The sequence below is a fragment of the Bos grunniens genome, chromosome X (assembly GCF_055505025.1).
Source record: "Bos grunniens cultivar Pamir isolate PY7600 chromosome X, Bosgru_T2T1.0, whole genome shotgun sequence".
NCBI lineage: Eukaryota > Metazoa > Chordata > Mammalia > Artiodactyla > Bovidae > Bos > Bos grunniens.
This window is the reverse complement of record NC_141194.1, coordinates 18,424,237-18,443,654: the sequence shown is the minus strand read 5'-3', so window position 1 is coordinate 18,443,654 and position 19,418 is coordinate 18,424,237. Positions and strand designations below refer to the sequence as shown.

Genomic DNA, 19,418 nt, shown 5'->3' with positions numbered 1-19,418 from the left:
CCTTCATAAACCAGACCCTGCTTTTATATCCCATCTTAGCTCCTATACCTTATACCTTCCACCATATATCTCTTAGATACAAGTCAAAGTTACTTTATAGTTCCTTGAGAAATTATTGGTCTTTCTTAAAGTCAGTGGTGGGTGAGTGATGGACCCATCATTTACTAGTTGTGACCACAGGCAAGTGACTTAACAGCTCTGTGCCTCGGTTTTCTCATCTGTGAATGAGGGATAACAACAATACTTATTCCTAGATTGCTATAAGAATAAAATACTGAATCACTATGCTGTACACCTGAAACTAACACAATTGTAAATCAACTATACTTCAATTTTTAAAAGTCACTAACATTCTGCTTCATTAAAAATGTAACATCCATGATTCATGGAAATGGAAACTGTTAATGAAACAAATTTTAAATAAAAGGTATTTGGTAGTAAAGGACCCTTTCAAACTCTGGAAACATGAATTGATAGGGTATAGGTCTACACATGTTCTTTAAAGTGGGAATTATAATAAGTAGCTTACAGTCAAAGAAGTACAACTCAGCATATCATTCTTCACATCAAGAAATCACAGTGATCATTTAAAAGGTCTTTTACCTTTAATTAAAAGGATATTATTGCTTACAGTCTGAAAGCCATGAAGAATAAAGGGTAACACTTCGCATAGGATTAAGATGCAATTTATTTCTACATTAAAGAGACTTTAAATCAGTATGCTTATTCCTTGACAGTAACAACACTTATTCAACACTCAAAATTATTCAACACTTCAAGAAGACAACATGAATTACTAACTAGGTATAAAATAAGCTACAAGGATATAATTTACAACATAGGGAATACAGTTGATATTTTATAATAACTATAAATGGAGAAGGAAATGGCAACCAACTCCAGTGGTCCTGCCTGGAGAATCCCAGGGACGGGGGAGCCTGGTGGGCTGCCGTCTATGGGGTCGCACAGAGTCGGACATGACTGAAGCGACTTAGCAGCAGCAGCATAAATGGATTACAACTTTTAAAAATTGTGAATCACTGTATTGCACATCTATAACTTATATAGTATTGTATGGCAACTATATTTCAATTTAAAAAAACAAATCTGCACTGGAAAACAAACATGAATTAAATCTAACACTTGTGTAATTGTTCACAGTCTTGCTGGCAGTTCATTTGTTCTATTATTACTATTCCTACTCTTCCTCCTACTACTACACATTGCAACAATTCTTTGCTATATTCTTACTAACGATTTTGTTTAAGCAACTAATTTGAGAGATTGTAAGACTTTTGCTATATTTTCACATTTATATTATGGATAGGAATTATGCTATCCAGAAGAAATATATTATATCTATGTTTCAACAAAGCTACTTAGAGCAGTAATAAGGCACTTACCACAACTTGGAGCACCTGTTCATTGTAAAGTGAGGAAGAGGAGGAGGAAGAGGAGGAAGAGGAGGAAGAAGAGGAAGAATGGGAAGAGGAGGAGGAGGAGGAATAAGAAGAGTCAGCCATCATTTGGCCTAAAGTCTGTATCAGCGTTTTCCCCAGAAGAAAAAAAGAGCTGAACATGGCAATTACGCCAAACACCATTCCAAAATTGAACCTGTCAAGAGGAAAAAAAAAAATACATAAATGTACAATCCCTCACAATCCATGGACTAAAAAATATGTTAACCAGCCACATTTCATAGCTTCAAAACAATGTCTAAAAACGTCAATAACTCTTGCTTCTTTTTCCTACCTGAACTTCAGATACTTGACTGAAGCACAGGTACTTGGCTCTTTAAGCAGTTCTAATTTACAATTCTCTCATAACTGAAGGGGGCTTCCCTGGTGGCTCAGTGGTAAAAATTCCACCTGTCATACAGAAGACGTGGAGTCAGTCCCTGGGTCAGGAAGATCCCGTAGAGAAGGCATGGCAACCCACTCCGGTGTTCTTGTCTGGAGAATCCCCATGGACAGAGAAGCCTGATGGCCTACAGTCCATGGGGTCACGAAGAGTTGGGGACGCGACTGAGCAGGCACAGCATGGCACGTAACTGAAGAGGCTGAATGTTGTTCCCAATAAAATGTTGGTTTCCATTCATATTGTTTTTCTCATTTACATAGCATTGTTTTTATCTTATTCTCACATAGTTATGAAAGCTCTTTGACATTACAGAAATCCATTCTTTTTCATCTACTGATTCTACTGTTTGGATTTTATTTTAGTTGAATTTTGTCATGGGCTTAAATAGTAATGTGGTAAAACTTAAGAACAGTTTCTTCTACTGTTAATAATTACAAGTCATTCTTCTATAGTTGGGAATAATCTATTACATTTTCTAACTTTTTGATAAGCTGTGTTTTTTCAAGGAACTTGTCCATTTCATTTAAATTGTCAAATTTATATGTATAGCACTGTTCACAATAGCTTCATCTTTCAAAATGAGTCTCACTCCATGCTGTCATTGCTAAGGGCCTGGGTTCAATCTCTGCTTGAGGAACTATTAATAAAATTCCACAAGTTATGTAGAACAGTCAAAATAAATAAATGAGTCTCAGAATCTATAGTAATATTTCTTCCTCCAATTCTGATTTTTAGTTGTTTTCTTTTTTTGTTGATTAGTCATGGTACGGGTTTATCAATTTTACTAATCTTTTCAAAGAATCAGCTTTTGGCTTTGCTGATTTTCTCTACTGTATACTTCCTATTTCACTGATTTCTGCTCTTTATTATTTATGTTTTGTCTGCTTTGATTTGCTCTTGCATTTTCTGCTTTTTGATGACCTCATTATTGATATTTAGCTCTACTCCAGCTGGAGCTAAATTTTTAACAAAAAGGAATTTAGACAAAGGCCCTCTACTCTCATACTAAAAATTCTTCAGCTACAGAAACTGTCAGTCTCTAGGGTGTCCTGGAGAGCATTATAAATCCCCTAACCATAAACACTATAAACTATGATTTTTAAAATATTTTAAATTAAAGGGATAGGCCTAGCATAGCCAGGGAGTCCAGGACCCTGCTGCTGCGATCTGGCTGGCATTGGTTTGTGCATATGCTTTATAGGAGGATAAATATTTTAAATATCCTTCCTCAAATACATACACACATATGTACATCCGAAGTACAGAGGAAAGCCTGCAGACTTTTGGAAGCCCTACTACTCCCACACCCCTTGTTTCTATGTGTGATGATGGAGGAGAGAATTTTCTAAGATTGTTTTCCTGGTGGAAAATGCTCCACGTGCGTTTTGCTTTTCCACTGATGTATAACTTCCATGGTAAAATGTGTAAGTCTGAAGCGTACTGCTCACTGAATTCTTATGTATGTATGTACGCCCATGTGTCCACCACCCAGATCAAGACAGAATCTTGACTGTGAATGTGTGCAAAGCACGATGATGCAATCCCATACATTTATATAAAGCCAGAAAGTTTTTACATGGTCAACATTTTAAACTCAGTAAACTGAAAACAATGGAAACAGTTCATTTAACACGTATTTCTCAGGATCACAATTACTAATCTAAACCAAAAAAGAGAAAATGAAGAATACCACTGGTAAAGCATCCTTGCTTTCCGCCGTCCCCAACTATAAAAGGCACGATTGAAAACAGCAGTCTGCCATCTTATGTGAAAAGGGGAGATGCTCAATCCGTTGTTTTCCAGCCAGTCTTCATAAGAATGCTTAAAATATACAGATGACTGAGAGAGAAAGAAAAGTTCCACATCACTCAATTTGAAGAACAATTTATAATGTTTAAGAAAATTTTGAAAAAGCAGTGTTTTCTACAGGAAAGCAAGATAGCAACTAATCAAATGTTTATAACTTTTAAAGCTTTACATTTATCTATTTTTTCAGGATATTAAAGTATAAGTCTTGGACTAGCTGGTCTGCTGAGGTCAGGGTCCGGCAAACTACGGCCCATGGGCAAAAAATGTTTGCTTAGAACAGCACTGTTCAAAAGAAATATAATGTGAGCTACAAGTGCAAGTCACATGTGCAATTTAAAATTTTTCAGTAGCCAAGAAAATTTAAAAGGCAAATAGAAACAGATTAATTTAAAAGTATTTTTAACTAAAAATAACCAAGATATCATCATTCAAAATATAATCAATATAATTATTGAAGTATTTCACATTCTATTTGTTTTCTTACTTACTTATGCACTAAGCCTTTGAAATTCAATGTCAACTTCACACTTGAGAGCACATCTCAGTTCGGACTAGCCCCATTTCAAATGCTAGATGGCCACATGTAGTTAGTGGCTACCACACAGGACAGCACAGGGCTAGAAACCCTGTTACACAGCAAGAGGTCTTGCGTTATAATTAAAAAGACCCCCAGCCGATCCAACAGAGGGGACAGGTTATTTGGAATCAGTGCTTTCTATACTCTTTTGAGCAACTACCCTAAGCACTTACCCTGGATTTGACCATGTAAAAATACAAAATTTATTGAAAGTCATCTTAATCTCAGTGACTCCTTAACATTCTTTGGGGCTGGGGAGACAGCTGCTTATATGCAGCTCAACAAACAGTTTTATCATTAGGAAAGTTTGAAGTCCTTGAGTAATGTAGGATTTTGGACAATATAAGGCTGTTTTATATACACTGCTACTGACCTCTTATCTGTTACAGTAAGTATGGTAAGTATTTTGTCATATAGATGCCCATCCATTTGAGAAATTTCTCTGTCTCTAGAAGGATATTTCAGTCTTATCAGTCATAAATATGATCTGAATGTGAATATAGGTATCTGTTTGCCTTTGGATCCATAATGTTCTCTGCTCTCAATCTTCAGGTGAAGTTTTAAACCTGTTTATTTTCTAGGACTTGGAAAAGGAGAGTGACACACCCTTCCAGGTGTCTACTGAGGAAATCCTAGACAACTATGGGTAGAACAGCAGACCAAGCTGGGAGCAGAGAAGCTAAAGGTGCAGGCTCCTAAAACCCAAGATTTCTCCATTCCCCAGGCAGATACTTTGAATGAGAGTTAGGTCTTCTGCTCAAGGAACAGGGCTCTCTTAGGGAGTTAAGGGCTGTTACTGAACTTAAAGTGACATCTTGATCACCTCATACACTGGACTAGACTATAAAGGTTTGAAAAAATTACTTTTATTTTGGATTTCTGTCATATATGCAACACGAAATCATGAGTTTGTTTTTTCCAAACAACAAAATCACTGTGTAAATAAGCACTGGCATGTACTGCTTATGACATGCTAAGCACTATGCCAAGTGTGTGCAGAGGAAGCACCTGGGGTTCTTATGAGGATGCAGATTCTGATTCTGTGGGTCAGGAATGAGGCCTAAGAGTCTACATTTCTGACAAATTCCCAGATGATGCAAATGCTGCCAGTCCTTGAATCTCAGCTTGAGTGGCAATGGGCTCTACGTGGATGAATAACATAATCCTCTATATAATATCAGGAGGTCTTTACAACTATTAAACCTATTTTAAAGATGAAGAAATAGAGGAACAGAGAGAATTTTTGCCCAAGGTCACAATGGTTAGGAAGTGGCAAAGCCCAGCCCCGTGCTCTAAGGATTCTACTGTATTATCTTTTCACTTTGCAAGTTTTGTTTCTCTGGTGGCTCAGATGGTAAAGAATCTACCTGCAATGTGGGAGACTCAGGTTTGATCCCTGGGTGGGGACGATCCCCTAGAGAAGGGAATGGCTACTCACTCCAGTATTCTTGCCTGGGGAATTTCATGGACAGAGGAGCCTGGGGGGCTACAGAAGTCAGACATAACTGAGTGGCTAACACACTTTGAAAGTTTAAATGCAACAAAGTAACATTAAGTATCATTTCATTCTAACATTAAACTTAAAACACACACACTACAGTATTCTATTTAAAACGGTATTCGTAACATGAAGGTTTGAACTAGTCATAATTGGAACTTTCATTAAATATTAGAGAAGTTACATGATTTCATTCCTCGCATACAGTACCCCCGCCCCCAATATGCAACTTCAAAAGGCTGCTTGAAGCCTGTGGTCAGACAATTGTTAACATCCGCTACCCAAGTAACTTAAGAATGGGCTGCGTACGAACGGTCTGTGGCAGTGGAGGGGGACGGGTATTAAGTGGGGCGGGGGTAGGGGGGGGGAGGTTAGCGTGAAGAAACAGCGTATAAGATACAAAGTAGAATTCGAGTAGTTAATAGTTATCTAAATCCTCACTACTTTTAAGTGAGGTCAGTTAACTAGCGGCATTGGCAGCAGTTAGGAACGGGTTAGAAATGCAGAATCTTGGGCCCCCGGCCTAGATCTGCACAATCAGAATGTGCTTTTTAACCGGAACTGCAGACGATCGTACACACTTTAAAGTCTGAAACCACTGATCTAAATCACTTTGATTTAAATTCATTCCAATACCAGACTCTCTGGAGAGTCGCGACCTTAAAGACGAGGGCAAACAATGCCTTTCTCAGGCAGACATTTTATTTTCCTCTCAGGTGCAGTGTCGTGGGGTTTGGCGAGCCCTCCCGAGCCCACTACCGGCGCCTCCCGGGCAGGACCCGAAGGCTGCGGGGCCTACGGAGCCCCGCAATGCGACTGCGGCTGATGCGCAGGTCACCACTCCCTTCCCGCAGCCAGCCGTACTTTATTTACTCCACCGGACCGCGCTCCACGCGGAAGGCCGCAAGTGGACACCGGCCGCACGGCTTCCATTCCGGGAGGCACAGGGCAGGGGAAAAGACCTCGGATCCCGCGCCCTGACCCTGAGCACCACGGGCTTGGGCCTTAGGCCCGAGGCCCTCACCTTCAACACCAAGTCGGTCAGGTAGACGGCAGTCCAGCCGCCCACCACCACTACCACCAGCGATACCGGAATCATGGCAGCGGCGGGGGCAGCGCAGGGAAGGCGAGCGCCGGCGTCCTCCCTGCGAGCTGCAACCAGCTGACCGCGCGGCGCCTACAGCCCCAGCATCTGAGTAGGGACCAAGCTGCCACGGGTTCCTTTCTCGTAGTGGCCTCGTTTCCTTCCGGATCCTTCTGGTGGGACACTCGGCCCGCAATGCTCGCACCGGAAAAGTGGGCGGGGGCTTATTTTCGCGGAACACTTAGGCGCCACAGTCTAGGCATCAGCTAGCTTACGGCTTCGAGCCCTCTAGCGATTTCTTAGTCTTTGGCCCTCCCTGCTGTCTGGTCTCCATTCTCTCTGGTTCTGGTCTGGGGTGTGTAGTTCCTTTTAATCTAGTGAGAGTTTGGGGTCATCCGAAATAATAATCGTCTCCGCCACTCAGACGTCTTAGGTATCCAGATTTAAATTATGTTCAATCGTTCTTTATATTGAAACGTTATTTACACATAGAGAAAACATAATACAGATTTCAACTGTTTCGATGAGTTTTGATAACTATATATCCATGTACCCTAATCAAAATAGAGAACGTTTCCATCTCGGGAATTTTCTTCGCTCGCTTCTCAGTTAATCCTCTCGTCCTCTGCCCATTCCTACCCCTCATTTTCTTTGTAAAAACTTTGTGTAAATAGAATCATACAATAAGTACTCTTTTGTGTCTGGCTTATTTTGTTCAACATATTTTTGAGCTTTAGGTTCATTTCTCAACCTTTTCCATTATAAAATTTGAGATTGGTGCTGCATTAAAAAAAAAAAAAGTTCTAAACACCCTTACATATTTTTGTATGTTGACATGTACTTGATTATATATTGGCCTGGAGCAGTAGTTCTCAACCTTGGCTGTAACATTAGGATCACCAGGGAACTTTAAAAATTCCTGATGCCCGTTCTGTAGCTTAGACCAATTGAATCAGAATCTCAGAATGGGACCCAAGCCCCCATATTTTTTAAACAGGTCATTCTACTTTGCAGGCAAGATTGAGAACCAGTCAACTGGATGATTTCTAATGGGAAGGAAAACTAATATTTATGGAGTTGTGTTTTTTCTTTTTTTGCATTCTCCTAATGCCCAAACCTTTAAAAGTTAAACTTGTTTTAGCTCTCTGGAAAAGCATCAGCAGCAATAGTAATACTAATCCAAAATACTGAGAATACCATCTTAAGAATAAGTATCCCAAATAAAAATGCCCCCTCAGCCTCTTGCAAAGTAAAAATATAGTGAATACAAGAAACCTGTATGAGAGATACTGCTACTCATTTGCCTCACTCTCTCATACTTTTCCTAAAGTTTTAATAATTCAGCACCATTTCTTCCAAGCTTCAAGAAACCTTATGATTCAGTTTTACATCTTCTTGCATATATGTGTGTACGTGTTGTTATAAAATGTTTCAATTTATTTTGAACAAGTGAAGTTGCTCAGTTGTGTCCAACTTTTTGCGACCCCGTGAACTGTAGCCCACCAGGCTCCTCCGTCCATGGGATTCTCCAGGCAAGAATACTGGAGTGGGTTGCCATTTCCTTTTCCAGGGGATCTTCCGGACCCAGGGATCGAACCCACGTGTCCCGCATTTCAGGCAGAGGCTTTAACCTCTGAGCCAAACAAAGCTGGGTATAATTATAAAGTTTATATTCAAGCACCCTGTGATGTCACAGTTTTCCATGTACAGGTATCCCAAAAGTCTTTATGCAGTTTTAGGTTTTGATAATTTCAGAAGTATAAATGCTACAAACTTGAAAAAGCATCACTTGAAAATTTATTTATATTTCTTTTACAGTTATTTAACTTGGAGAATTTTGAATAATTTTAAATTTCAAATTTTTTAGTCCAGAGGAAGGCAAACATTGACTGAAACAAAAAACTGAATTATATTTACTGTTCAAAAATTTCTGAGACCAAAGAAACATGAAAGAAATTTAAATAATTTTATTTTTCAAGTGATGTTATGTGTAAGTTCATAGAGTTTGTACTTCTGAAGTTATTGAAGCTTAAAACTACACTAAGACTATTGCTACACTATTGTATTTGAACTGACTTTTGTTTGCTCTTGTATAATGACTGTAGTTTTTAACTGTTTTTTCCTATGATGAGAAAATTAAGAAATAAAGTGCTTCTCTTTTGTTAGCCTGAAGCCTTGTCTGGACCACTTGCTGGGACAAAAACCAGATATTTTGTGGCTATCTGATTATACAAAATATGTAGGAAATGAGTTGATTGTGTTTTTCTGTTCCCAACCTAAATTTTTACTTATTCAACTGACTTGATGTTCACGTTAGGGATCCAGCAGTCAAACAGAACACTGAATATAATCCTGCTGGTTTCTGGAATTTATCAGTCATGGAAGGCAGCTGGTGGCAGCAGAAAAGACAAGATAGAGGATGCAAGGTGGCAGTAAAAAAAAAATCAGTATTCCAGAAGATCAAGGTATTCTCTTTAGAATAAATGTGATCTACTTTACAAATAGTTTCAGGTTTTTGTCAAGTAACTGTCTTAAAGAATGCACAGTCAGGCTTTTATTCATATCATTTTATGTAGCATTTATTTTTAGAGGGGCACCAAGTGTACATTTTGGCTGAATGGAAAATGCTACATATTAGGGACCTCCATGGCTGTCCAGTGGTTAAGATGCCACACTTCCACTGCAGGGGGAGTGGATTTGATCCCACTCCCCCTGAAAAAAAACAGCTACATGTTAAAAATCAGTATTTGGCTGAAGCAGAATATCACTATCATATAATAAACTTCTAAGATACCAGGATCAACATGAACTATAAATATTAGATAATACTAATTTTAAAATACTACAATTTTGTTGTTAAAAATATAAGTATTCAGATTTTTAGAGTTTGATGTTCCCTTCAAGAATATTTATTTCTCATCAAACTTCTTGGGTCATTATACTCTACATTTATGACACTAACTTATATCAGCCAAGATAAGCTTGGGAAACCAGCCCTAAAATCCCATTGGCTTAAAATGATAAAGATTTATTTTTTGTTTGTGCTACATATCCAACATGAATTGGTAGACTGATGCAGATTCCATTTTATCATGCCCAGTTCTCAAAGTGAGGCTCAGGATTTAATGCAGCAGAGAAAGAGGACTAGAGTGTTTATCACTGGCAGAAAAATCCTATGACCAGACATGCACACATTACTTCCATTTCTGTTTCATGAACCTAAAGTAGTCAAATAGATGTGTCTCACTTAAAAGGCAGAAGGAGTATAATCCTCTGTATATCTAGAAGTAGAGAAGAATATACCTGGAAGTAAACATGAGTGTCACCTACGACATAAGTAGATGCTCTCTTTCATGCAATTGGCTTTCAATAAACCAGTCATCTGGGTTTTTCTATCTCTGTTTCAGTTTCGTTTCATGTAGACTAATATCAGCATCTTCCTGGAGTAGAATAAGAGAATCTTTTCAATCACTACCATGTAAGAAATACTTGTACTCTGAAAAGATCGATTTGATTTCTTCTGCCTCAGGTTCCTGGAAAAGGTCAGTTTTCATTCCAATCCCAAAGAAAGGCAATACCAAAGAAATGTTCAAGCTACCGCACAATTGCACTCATCTCACATGCTAGCAAAGTAATGCTCAAAATTCTCCAAGTCAGGCTTCAACAGTATGTGAACCATGAACTTCCAGATATTCAAGCTGGATTTAGAAAAGGCAGAGGAATCAGAGATCAAATTGCCAACATCTGTTGGATCATCGAAAAAGCAAGAGAGTTCCAGAAAAACATCTACTTCTGCTTTATTGACTATGCCAAAGCCTTTGACTGTGTGGATCCCAACAAACTGGAAAATTCTTCAAGAGATGGGAATTCCAGACCACCTGACCTGCCTCCTGAGAAATCTGTAAGCAGGTCAAGAAGCAACAGTTAGAACTGGACAGTTAGAACAGACTGGTTCCAAATCAGGAAAGGAGTACGTCAAGGCTGTATATTGTCACCCTGCTTATTTAACTTATATGCAGAGTATATCATGTGAAATACCAGGCTGGATGAAGCACAAGCTGGAATCAAGATTGCTGGGAGAAATATCAATAACCTCAGATATGCAGATGACACCACCCTTTTAGGGCAGAAAGTGAAGAAGAACTAAAGAGCCTCTTGATGAAAGTGAAAGAGGAGAGTGAAAAAGTTGGCTTAAAACTCAACATTCAGAAAACTAAGATCATGGCATCTGGTCTCATCACTTCATGGCAAATAGATGGGGAAACAGTGAGAGACTTTATTTTCTTGGGTTCCAAAATCACTGCAGATGGTGAGTGCAGCCATGAAATTAAAAGGCGCTTGCTCCTTGGAAGAAAAGTTATGACCAACCTAGACAGCATATTAAAAAGCAGAGACATTACTTTGCCAACAAAGGTCCGTCTAGTCAAAGCTATGTTTTTTCCAGTAGTCATGTATGGATGTGAGAGTTGGACCATAAAGAAAGCTGAGCACCGAAGAATGGATGCTTTTGAACTATGGTGTTGGAGAAAACTCTTGAGAGTCCCTTGAACTGCAAGGAGATCAAACCAGTCAGTCCTAAAGGAGATCAGTCCTGAATATTCATTGGAAGGACTGATGCTGAAGCTGAAACTCCAATACTTTGGCCGCCTGATGTGAAGAACTGACTCACTGGAAAGCCCCTGATGCTGGGAAGGATTGAAGGCGGGAGGAGAAGGGGACGACAGAGGATGAGATGGTTGGATGGCATCACTGACTCGATGGACATGAGTTTGAGTAGACTCCAGACATGAGTTTGAGTAGACTCCAGGAGTTGGTGATGGACAGGGAAGCCTGGCATGCTACAGTCCATGGGGTCGCAAAGAGTTGGACACGACTGAGTGACTGAACTGGACTGAACTGCCTCAGGTTCCAGAAAGTATTTTCTCTGCAAGCAGTTTTAATAAGATACATTGTTTTCACCTAAAAAGCATGTTATTTTGGTTTTGTTCTAGATGGCTTTTATACATTTAGTAGCTGCTATTCCATCTTCTTTAAAACATCTTGTTAAATATATGACAAAGTTATTCTAAAACCTTTGGACATCATGCATTTTTGTCTTTGACTGAAGTATGATGTAGTGGCCCACTATCTTTCTGCTTACAGACAGTTATAATTGCTTTTGGATTACATTACTGAAGGGTATATGAACAAGACATTGTATGCTTATGATTCCTAAATCACTGAGCCTTTACCATCTTTGTTCTATAACAATTGACATGTTTTGAAACCAATTTTCCATCCTGTGAATAGTTCTTCAATCAGAATGCAGTATGTTGAGAGCTGTGTGAAACAACAATCTCTCAACAATTGAACAGAAGCAGAGTTGAATTTACCATACTGTTAGACTTGGTGTTGGAAAAGACTCTTGCGAGTCCCTTGGACAGCAAGGAGATCAAGCCAGTCAATCCTAAAGGAAATCAACCCTGAATATTCATGGGATGGATTGATGCTGAAGTTGAAGCTCCAATACTTTGGCCACCCGATGCGAAGAGCAGACTCACTGGAAATGACCCTGATGCTGAGAAAGATGGAAGGCAGAAGGAGAAGAGGGTGGCAGAGGATGAGATGGTTGGATGGCATCACTGACTTAGTGGACATGAATTTGAGCAAACTCTGGGAGATAGTGAAAGACACAGAAGCCTGGCGTGCTGCAGTCCATGGGGCTGCAGTCAGAGTGGGAGTGCCTGAGGCCAGGGTGCACTGCATGACCTTTGGCATCGGTTTCCTGTTTGTCATTTTCCTTCTGACGTATCTATCTCCTTCAGATATCTGGTTATTTTGGCCTATGAACTCATATTCCCACGGAGGTACTGGCTACTTGGCCTGGTAGTATCTATAGGTAATGGCTGAAGGCCAGCCCCTAATCTGCGTCAACTCCAAAGTTCAAGAGAAATAGCAAAAAAGTATTCCCTGTAAGCAAAACCTCAAACAAGGCAGTAACTCAATTATGTGCTGGGGCCAGGATGTGAAATAGAGTCTCCTGTTAACTCTTGTCCCAGGAAGCAAATTCGTGGGTCAGGGGTACACCTTTGAACCCACTTGGAGAAGGCAGCCTCCATAAGCTATAAGGATCTGAGGGAGCACAGCCAATAAATAAATAAACAAATTTAAAAAAGCAGTGTGCCAGCCTTATAGTACTACATCCAGCTTTATAAGAAGAGCCAGCAAAATTTTCATTTATTTAGCACTGCTTCGCTTGCTGTTTTTTTCTTTAAACAAATTTTATCTACCTATTCTACTCTTTTGTATTGAAGCATTCCACGTGGGAAGGCCCCAGGGCCTTGATGGAGTGAATTCCCTACAGAGGTTTCATAGAGACCCAAGTGTGAATCAAAAATAAGGGTGGAGGGAGGGGACATATGTTTACCTATGATTGATTTAAGTTGCTGTATGGCAAAAACCAACACAATATTGTAAAACAATTATCCTTCAATGAAAAATAAATACATTAAAAAAAAAAAAAAAGAAACAAGGGTGGCCAGCAATGGAGCCCTAGCAAAAAACAGGGTGAGCAGGGAGATATGGGCAGTGCCTTTCTATACACTGTCCTGAGGAGACAGTCTGTAAAACTGACTAAATGAAGTACACTAACTACATGACCAAGCTCTTTCTGGTTAGCAGTGTTCAGGATGAGTAGCCCACCGTGCCTTCAGGCCAGCTGCAGCCTGTGTACTCTCAGTACACCTTCAGTTCTGGAAGTTTCAGTAAATACCCCCAAGAGGCCTGACACTTCATGAAATTAAATCAGGTTAGGAAAACCTAATTGTATTTAAACTCTCTTTCTTTGCTCCAATTCCATATACCTCAAGCCACCTTCTGATAAATAGACACACCATGTAGCTTGTTTAAAGGAAAAAGCATAGTGATCAGACAGTTAAGAATAAACAAGTCCACAAAATAGTTATTATTTCTCAATAAAAATTAATCATGATGCATATTCGTATGTATGATTTCGTCTCTTGTGGTTAGTGTGAATCAGGATCTCTGAGAGAAAGTTCACAGACAGGAACAACAAAGAGCCAGACTTGGACCACGGTGGATTCATTAAGCCCTTCTCAGCTGTGTACCTTCCTTCCAGCATCTACAGTTCATATGGTGAGTATGCGGATCCCTACTGATGGAGAACGTAAGACCACAAGCAGCAGGATGAGGACACTTGAAGTGTGGTTTCCTATCCCAGCACTCTCTCAAAACTCTGCCTCAAAAGTCAGCAGCAGGGACTTTCCTGGTGGTCCACTGGTTAAGACTCTGCCTTGCAATGTGGGGGGATGCGGGTTTGATCCCTGTTGGGGAACTAAGATTCCTCATGCCAAGGAGCAACGGGTTCCACGTGCAGCAACTACTGAGCTGGAGTGCCACAACTAGAGTCTGTGCCCTGCAAGGAAAGATCTCACGTGATACAACTAAGACCTGGCACAGCAAAAAAAAAAAAATTTTAAAGTCAGTAGCAGTTTCCTGGTGGCTCAATGTGATGTCTTCTCAGTCTTCCCCCTACACTCTCTTTGTTACTCAAAACTGTTGACCACCACCTGGGTTCCCGGGAGTGCTACCTGAGGTAGTCCAGACTGGAAAGAGATGGGAGGGTGAACTTGAGCCAAAGTTGGGAAACTATGCACAGAAACCAAATGTTTATTAATCATCTACTAAATATGGGTGCTAGGCATATTCTTTTAGGTATCTGACATATGTTAGTGAATACAAGAGACAAACCCCCCTGCCCACAGGAATGAATATAAGTGACTCCAGGAACATTAATAAAGGACTGTCCTCTACGTTCCTGTAGGGGTTTTTTGTTGTTGTTGTTTGTTGGTTTTTAGTTATGCTGGGTCTTCATTGCGGTGCATGAGCTTCTCTCTGGTTGCGGCCCACAGGCTTCTCTAGTTGTGGTGCGTGGGCTTAGTTGCCCTGCAGCATGTGGGATCTTAGTTCCCTGACCAGGGATAGAACCCACATCACCTGCATTGGGAGGCGGATTCTTAACCACTGGACCACCAAGGAAGTCCTGTTTCTATAGGTTTTATTCTCACTTTTATTATAGTACTTCCAACATATTATTGCAATTACTTGTTTCTATGTCTGTCTTGCCTTCCTGTACTGTGGGCGTTGGTATGGCAGGGATGTCATATCTTATTATTCTGCCACACAGCAGGCATTCAACAAATGCCAGTAGAATAAATACCTGAATGAACAAGTGAAGCTGAACTGCTAAACAGGCTGTTGAGTTCTAATGTCTTAGAGAGATTATGCTTATCTTGGTCTTAGAGGAAAATAGGTTTTATGTTAGAAAGAAAAAACCTCACAAAACAAAAACACTGCACTAAAGGAATACCAAACAGCTATCAGCGCTTCTCTCTGTTCTTTCCCGCTGACACCCTAGGCAAGGCCACCACCATTTCTCTCTGGATTAACAACACCATCTCCCAATTGGTCTCTCCAGCTCTTCTAACCCGTCCTCTCTCTTTTAGTCTCTTCTCTATAATGGAGCCAGGGAGCATTCTAAATTATAATTATGACCATGTAACTCCCCTCTAGAAAATTGTGCCACTGTTTTGTATTTTAGTCAGGTTTTGCCATATAACAATCCCAAGTCTCAGTGACTTTACCAAAAGAAATACTGTTTTCACGCTTTCGGGTCTGTAGGTTGGTGGCAGTTCAGCTGGCCAAGGCTACATTCAACTGGGTAGGACCCCAGACTTCTAGTTGGATTTAGGTCTAGTTCTTCAAGTATCTGGAGAAGGCAATGGCGAGCCACTCCAGTACTCTTGCCTGGAAAATCCCATGGATGGAGGAGCCTGGTGGGCTGTAGTCCATGGGGTCGCTATGAGTCGGACACGACTGAGTGACTTCACTTTCACTTTTCACTTTCACGCAGTGGAGAAGGAAATGGCAACCCACTCCAGTGTTCTTGCCTGGAGAATCCCAGGGACGGGGGAGCCTGGTGGGCTGCCGTCTATGGGGTCGCACAGAGTCGGACACGACTGACTCGACTTAGCAGCAGCAGCAGCAGCAGCATCAAGTATCTGTCGTCCTAAGCTGAAGGGGCAGCAACTACATAAAGCATATCCTTTTCATAGCTGATCTCAGGATCACAGGAGGGGGAGTCCAATTGAATGAGCTCCTTCAAGCTTCCTCTGGCCTTCTCTGCCAACTTTCCATTGGCCAAAATGAGTCACATTGCTAAACCCAAAGGCAGAGATGTACACTCTGCCTACTGTGAAGCCATGGTCACTTCTGTAGTATGAATGAAGAACTGAGAATAACAACTAATCCTACTTTTCCTTGACCTCAGGGTCAAGCCCAAATACCTTCACAATTTTTTTCTTGCTTTTCCACTTTCTTCTCTTGCAACCTCTCTACCTCCTTCACTGTATTCTTCTCACTCTATTCGCCTGACCATATTTCAGGTCCAATTATAGGAAATACTATCTCTCACTTTCAAGCCTTCTTCCATGCTCCTGCCTTGTCCTGACACACTCTTCTTTCTCCCCTCCCTACATCTATCTTTCCACCCCTATTTACTCCAAAGGTATCTGTCTCTCCCAGACATCAATGTAAATATCACCTCCTATAGGAATGAATTAGTTGCTGCCTCTCTGCATTGCCAAAGCTCCAAAACCTGATTTTATCGGAGTGTTTAGCACAGGCATTGTTTTTTTTTTAATTTAATTGACTATCTTCCCTCATAGGCTATGTGTGACCTTCATGAGGTTGCAACTGTGACTCTATTTCACCATTCCCAGCACCTAACATCATTAGTGCCTTCCAAAGAGAGAGTACTCATTTTGTTTTTATTGGGTTGGCCAAAACGTTCATTTGGGGTTTTCCATAACAGCTTACGGAAAAACCCTAACAAACTTTTTGGCCGACCTAACACTTAATGAATGTATACATAAGTGAGGACAAACAACCAAGAATGCAATTTGGTTTGAGGATCTGCTCATAATAATATAGTTTGCAAAGTCCAGTATATATGTGTGTGTGTCCGGAAGACTTATGGCAATCAGAAATGTGCAAAGCCTTTGTATTTTTCAAAGCCCTCTGTGCTGTTTATTTTCATCACACATGTCGTCCCTTTGTTAGACTTTTATCCACACGCTACATTGCAAGACAGCCTACAGGTTACCCTAGTAATTTGAAGAGAGGCTTTACCCTGTGGCGGTAATAAAAAAGACAGAACTGGGCTGATAATGTTTGCAACAATTCAGAGGATGCAGCTGGAATACTGATCAGCTCTGGTGGCCGATTGGATGTCCAGGGACAAAGGCATATCTCCCTTAGGAGGGAGTGGTCGGATCTGCCTTTGTGAGATAAACCGCTCCAAGTTATTTATAGCCAGGAGACTAATTCTTAATAGATGAATTTCTAAGTGAAGAGACCCAGATGTTCCTTGCTAATTTTCCTTTTTAGAGGGTGTCAATTTATGTAGTCTGGCTTGAGGGCTGGGAGGGTCTATCAGTCACACCTGACTAGCTGTTCTGCATGAAAATTTGAACAGTATTGTTTTGTCTTCGGAATTTGAGGAAGAAAATTTAATTAAAGACAGGAACCACTCCCAGTCCTCAATAAAGAGCAGACAGGAAGGCTGATTAAGGATTTGAAAGTGATTGGTTGGAGGGTGGTGTTGGGTGGGAGGGTAGGCGTGTGCATAGAGGGGTTGGGAAAAGTCATGGAAGAAACCCAAATCTTCCAGGGTCCCAGCATATGGATTTATTTACTTCAAGAGGTAATTGCCAGCTGAGGCCCATGTTCTTGAAGCTCATTTCAAATTCTGATGATAGAGAAATTATTCCTTTTTCTGATGATGAGAAATCTGATCCAAGTTGCATAGGCTTAGAAGCATCTCTGGTAGTAATTTGCTAGATTTAAGGATATAGGATTTCACAATTAGATTCTCATTTAAGAGAAACCATCTTGCTTATTTAGAAAATTAGTCTTTTATTAGTCAAAATGGATTTGCTTCTGAGGCCTAAACTACTTGGACTCATTTCAGGCAAATGTTTTCTAAGAGCTGAGTTCCTAAATTGAAAGAGAAACATAAGCCAACACAATAACATATTTAATGAACTGCACAAATGCACTGGAAAATTCCCATCCCAGCCAAACAGTGGAACAGAAATCACAACCAAAGGTGCCAAACCGCTTCTGTTTTTCCCAAAGGCCCAAATCATCCTGGGGCATGGTATTGACTCACACACTTATTGATTTTTTATTTTCTGAACTTCTTACATAAAGCCTGATCCTTTAAAAACATGGGCTGGTTTTTCTGGGCATGATTGGCAACACAGAATTGATTATTTCTCAAATGAGATCAGTAATCCCTTTGGGAAGAGTGTGTATGTGTATGTGTGTGTTTGTGTTTGTGTTTGTATTGGGGGGGTTGGTGGGAGATGGTTATGAAGAGACTTTGGAAACTTCACTTTATATGCAGGAGCAGGGATGTGGAGACCCTCTAGATTGTATGATTAGCCTCTTCCTAACCCTGGTGGCTCAGTGGTAAAGAATGTGCCTGCAATGCAGGAGATGCAGGAGAGCCAGGTTCCATCCCTGGGTTGGGAGGATCTCCTGGAGAAGGAAATGGCAACCCACTCCAGGATTCTTGCCTGGAGAATTTCATGGACAGAGGAGCCTGGCAGGCTACAGTCCATATTGGTTGCAAAGAGTCGGACACAAATGAGCATCTAAACAACAAATGTACAATATCTCCCATCCTTTGTGCTGTGACTCATCATCTCCCAATTATCTCAAAGGTTACCGTGAAACTCTCAGCATAGCTGCTTAATGATGGCCTTGGAGAACTCTGCCCACCTCCTCACCCACAGGACACTGAACATCCCAAGTGGAGATGAGAATTGATCTGGTGGCCAAAGAGAGAAGCCCAGCAGGGCAGGCCCTGGGTGAGGGAGAGCAGGCTGGAGGGAGGGGCCTGTTCTGGATCTGGAGTCCTGGAGGATCATCATCTACAGGGTGAGGAAATGACTTCTGAACACACACAGTTCTGAGGTTCCGGGGAGAAGCCCTGGAAGGAGTGTGTACATGGATGGATGATCTGCTGCCCACGCTGTTCTGACTCAGCCCCCTACATATGACCTCTCCTTGTGCTTCTCTCCCTAGCATTCTTTGAGCCCTTGTAAATCAATTTATGCCACTGTCGCTGCTCAGACATCACCAGGTTCTTGGGTTAATATGGGAAAAGACTTAGTGATCAGAGTCACATGAGCCTCCTGGATCTCCTCCCCAGCAAGCAGACAGAAGATCACTGTCAAAGCACGGTGCAGACCCAATTCTGCCAAACACACAAGTACTTAGAGCCAACAGTCCCCAAACAGGCAGCCTGTTCTATGAGTTAACCTGTCAGTTCCCTAGTTATTCCTACAAGCACCTGGCCTCAAAGGTTTAATCCAGGGTGGACCTGGCACTATTCTGAAGACCGGTGAGTAGGTCTTTTAGTCAGATTAGGCCCCACTGTTCTTTCTGAAGGCAGCAGGATACCAGAATGCTGTGCCCACATGTTAGGCTGCTGGGTATGCTGGATTCCTGTTCTTTCACTACTT

General features: G+C 40.9%; 1 protein-coding gene across 9 annotated transcripts in view; it reads right to left on the bottom strand.

Moving 5' to 3' along the window:
- MBTPS2 (membrane bound transcription factor peptidase, site 2) overlaps positions 1-6,942 on the bottom strand; it is a 46,818-nt gene extending 39,876 nt beyond the window's left edge. For 6 of the 9 annotated variants that reach the window (XR_015158773.1, XR_015158774.1, XM_086387251.1 and 3 more), the window contains exons 1-3: positions 6,769-6,942; positions 3,551-3,699; positions 1,404-1,614 (exon numbers count right to left, since the gene is read on the bottom strand). Coding sequence is in view for 5 of the 9 variants with exons in the window: in XM_086387251.1 (XP_086243377.1) it covers positions 1,404-1,614; positions 3,551-3,699; positions 6,769-6,843 (435 nt within the window). In the remaining 4 variants the exon portion in view is untranslated. Of the gene's footprint in view, positions 1-1,403; positions 1,615-1,752; positions 1,869-3,550; positions 3,700-6,768 lie in introns of all 9 variants that reach the window. The other 3 variants (XM_086387253.1, XM_086387250.1, XM_086387257.1) reach the window with 1 other exon arrangement.
- Positions 6,943-19,418: the final 12,476 nt, after the last annotated feature.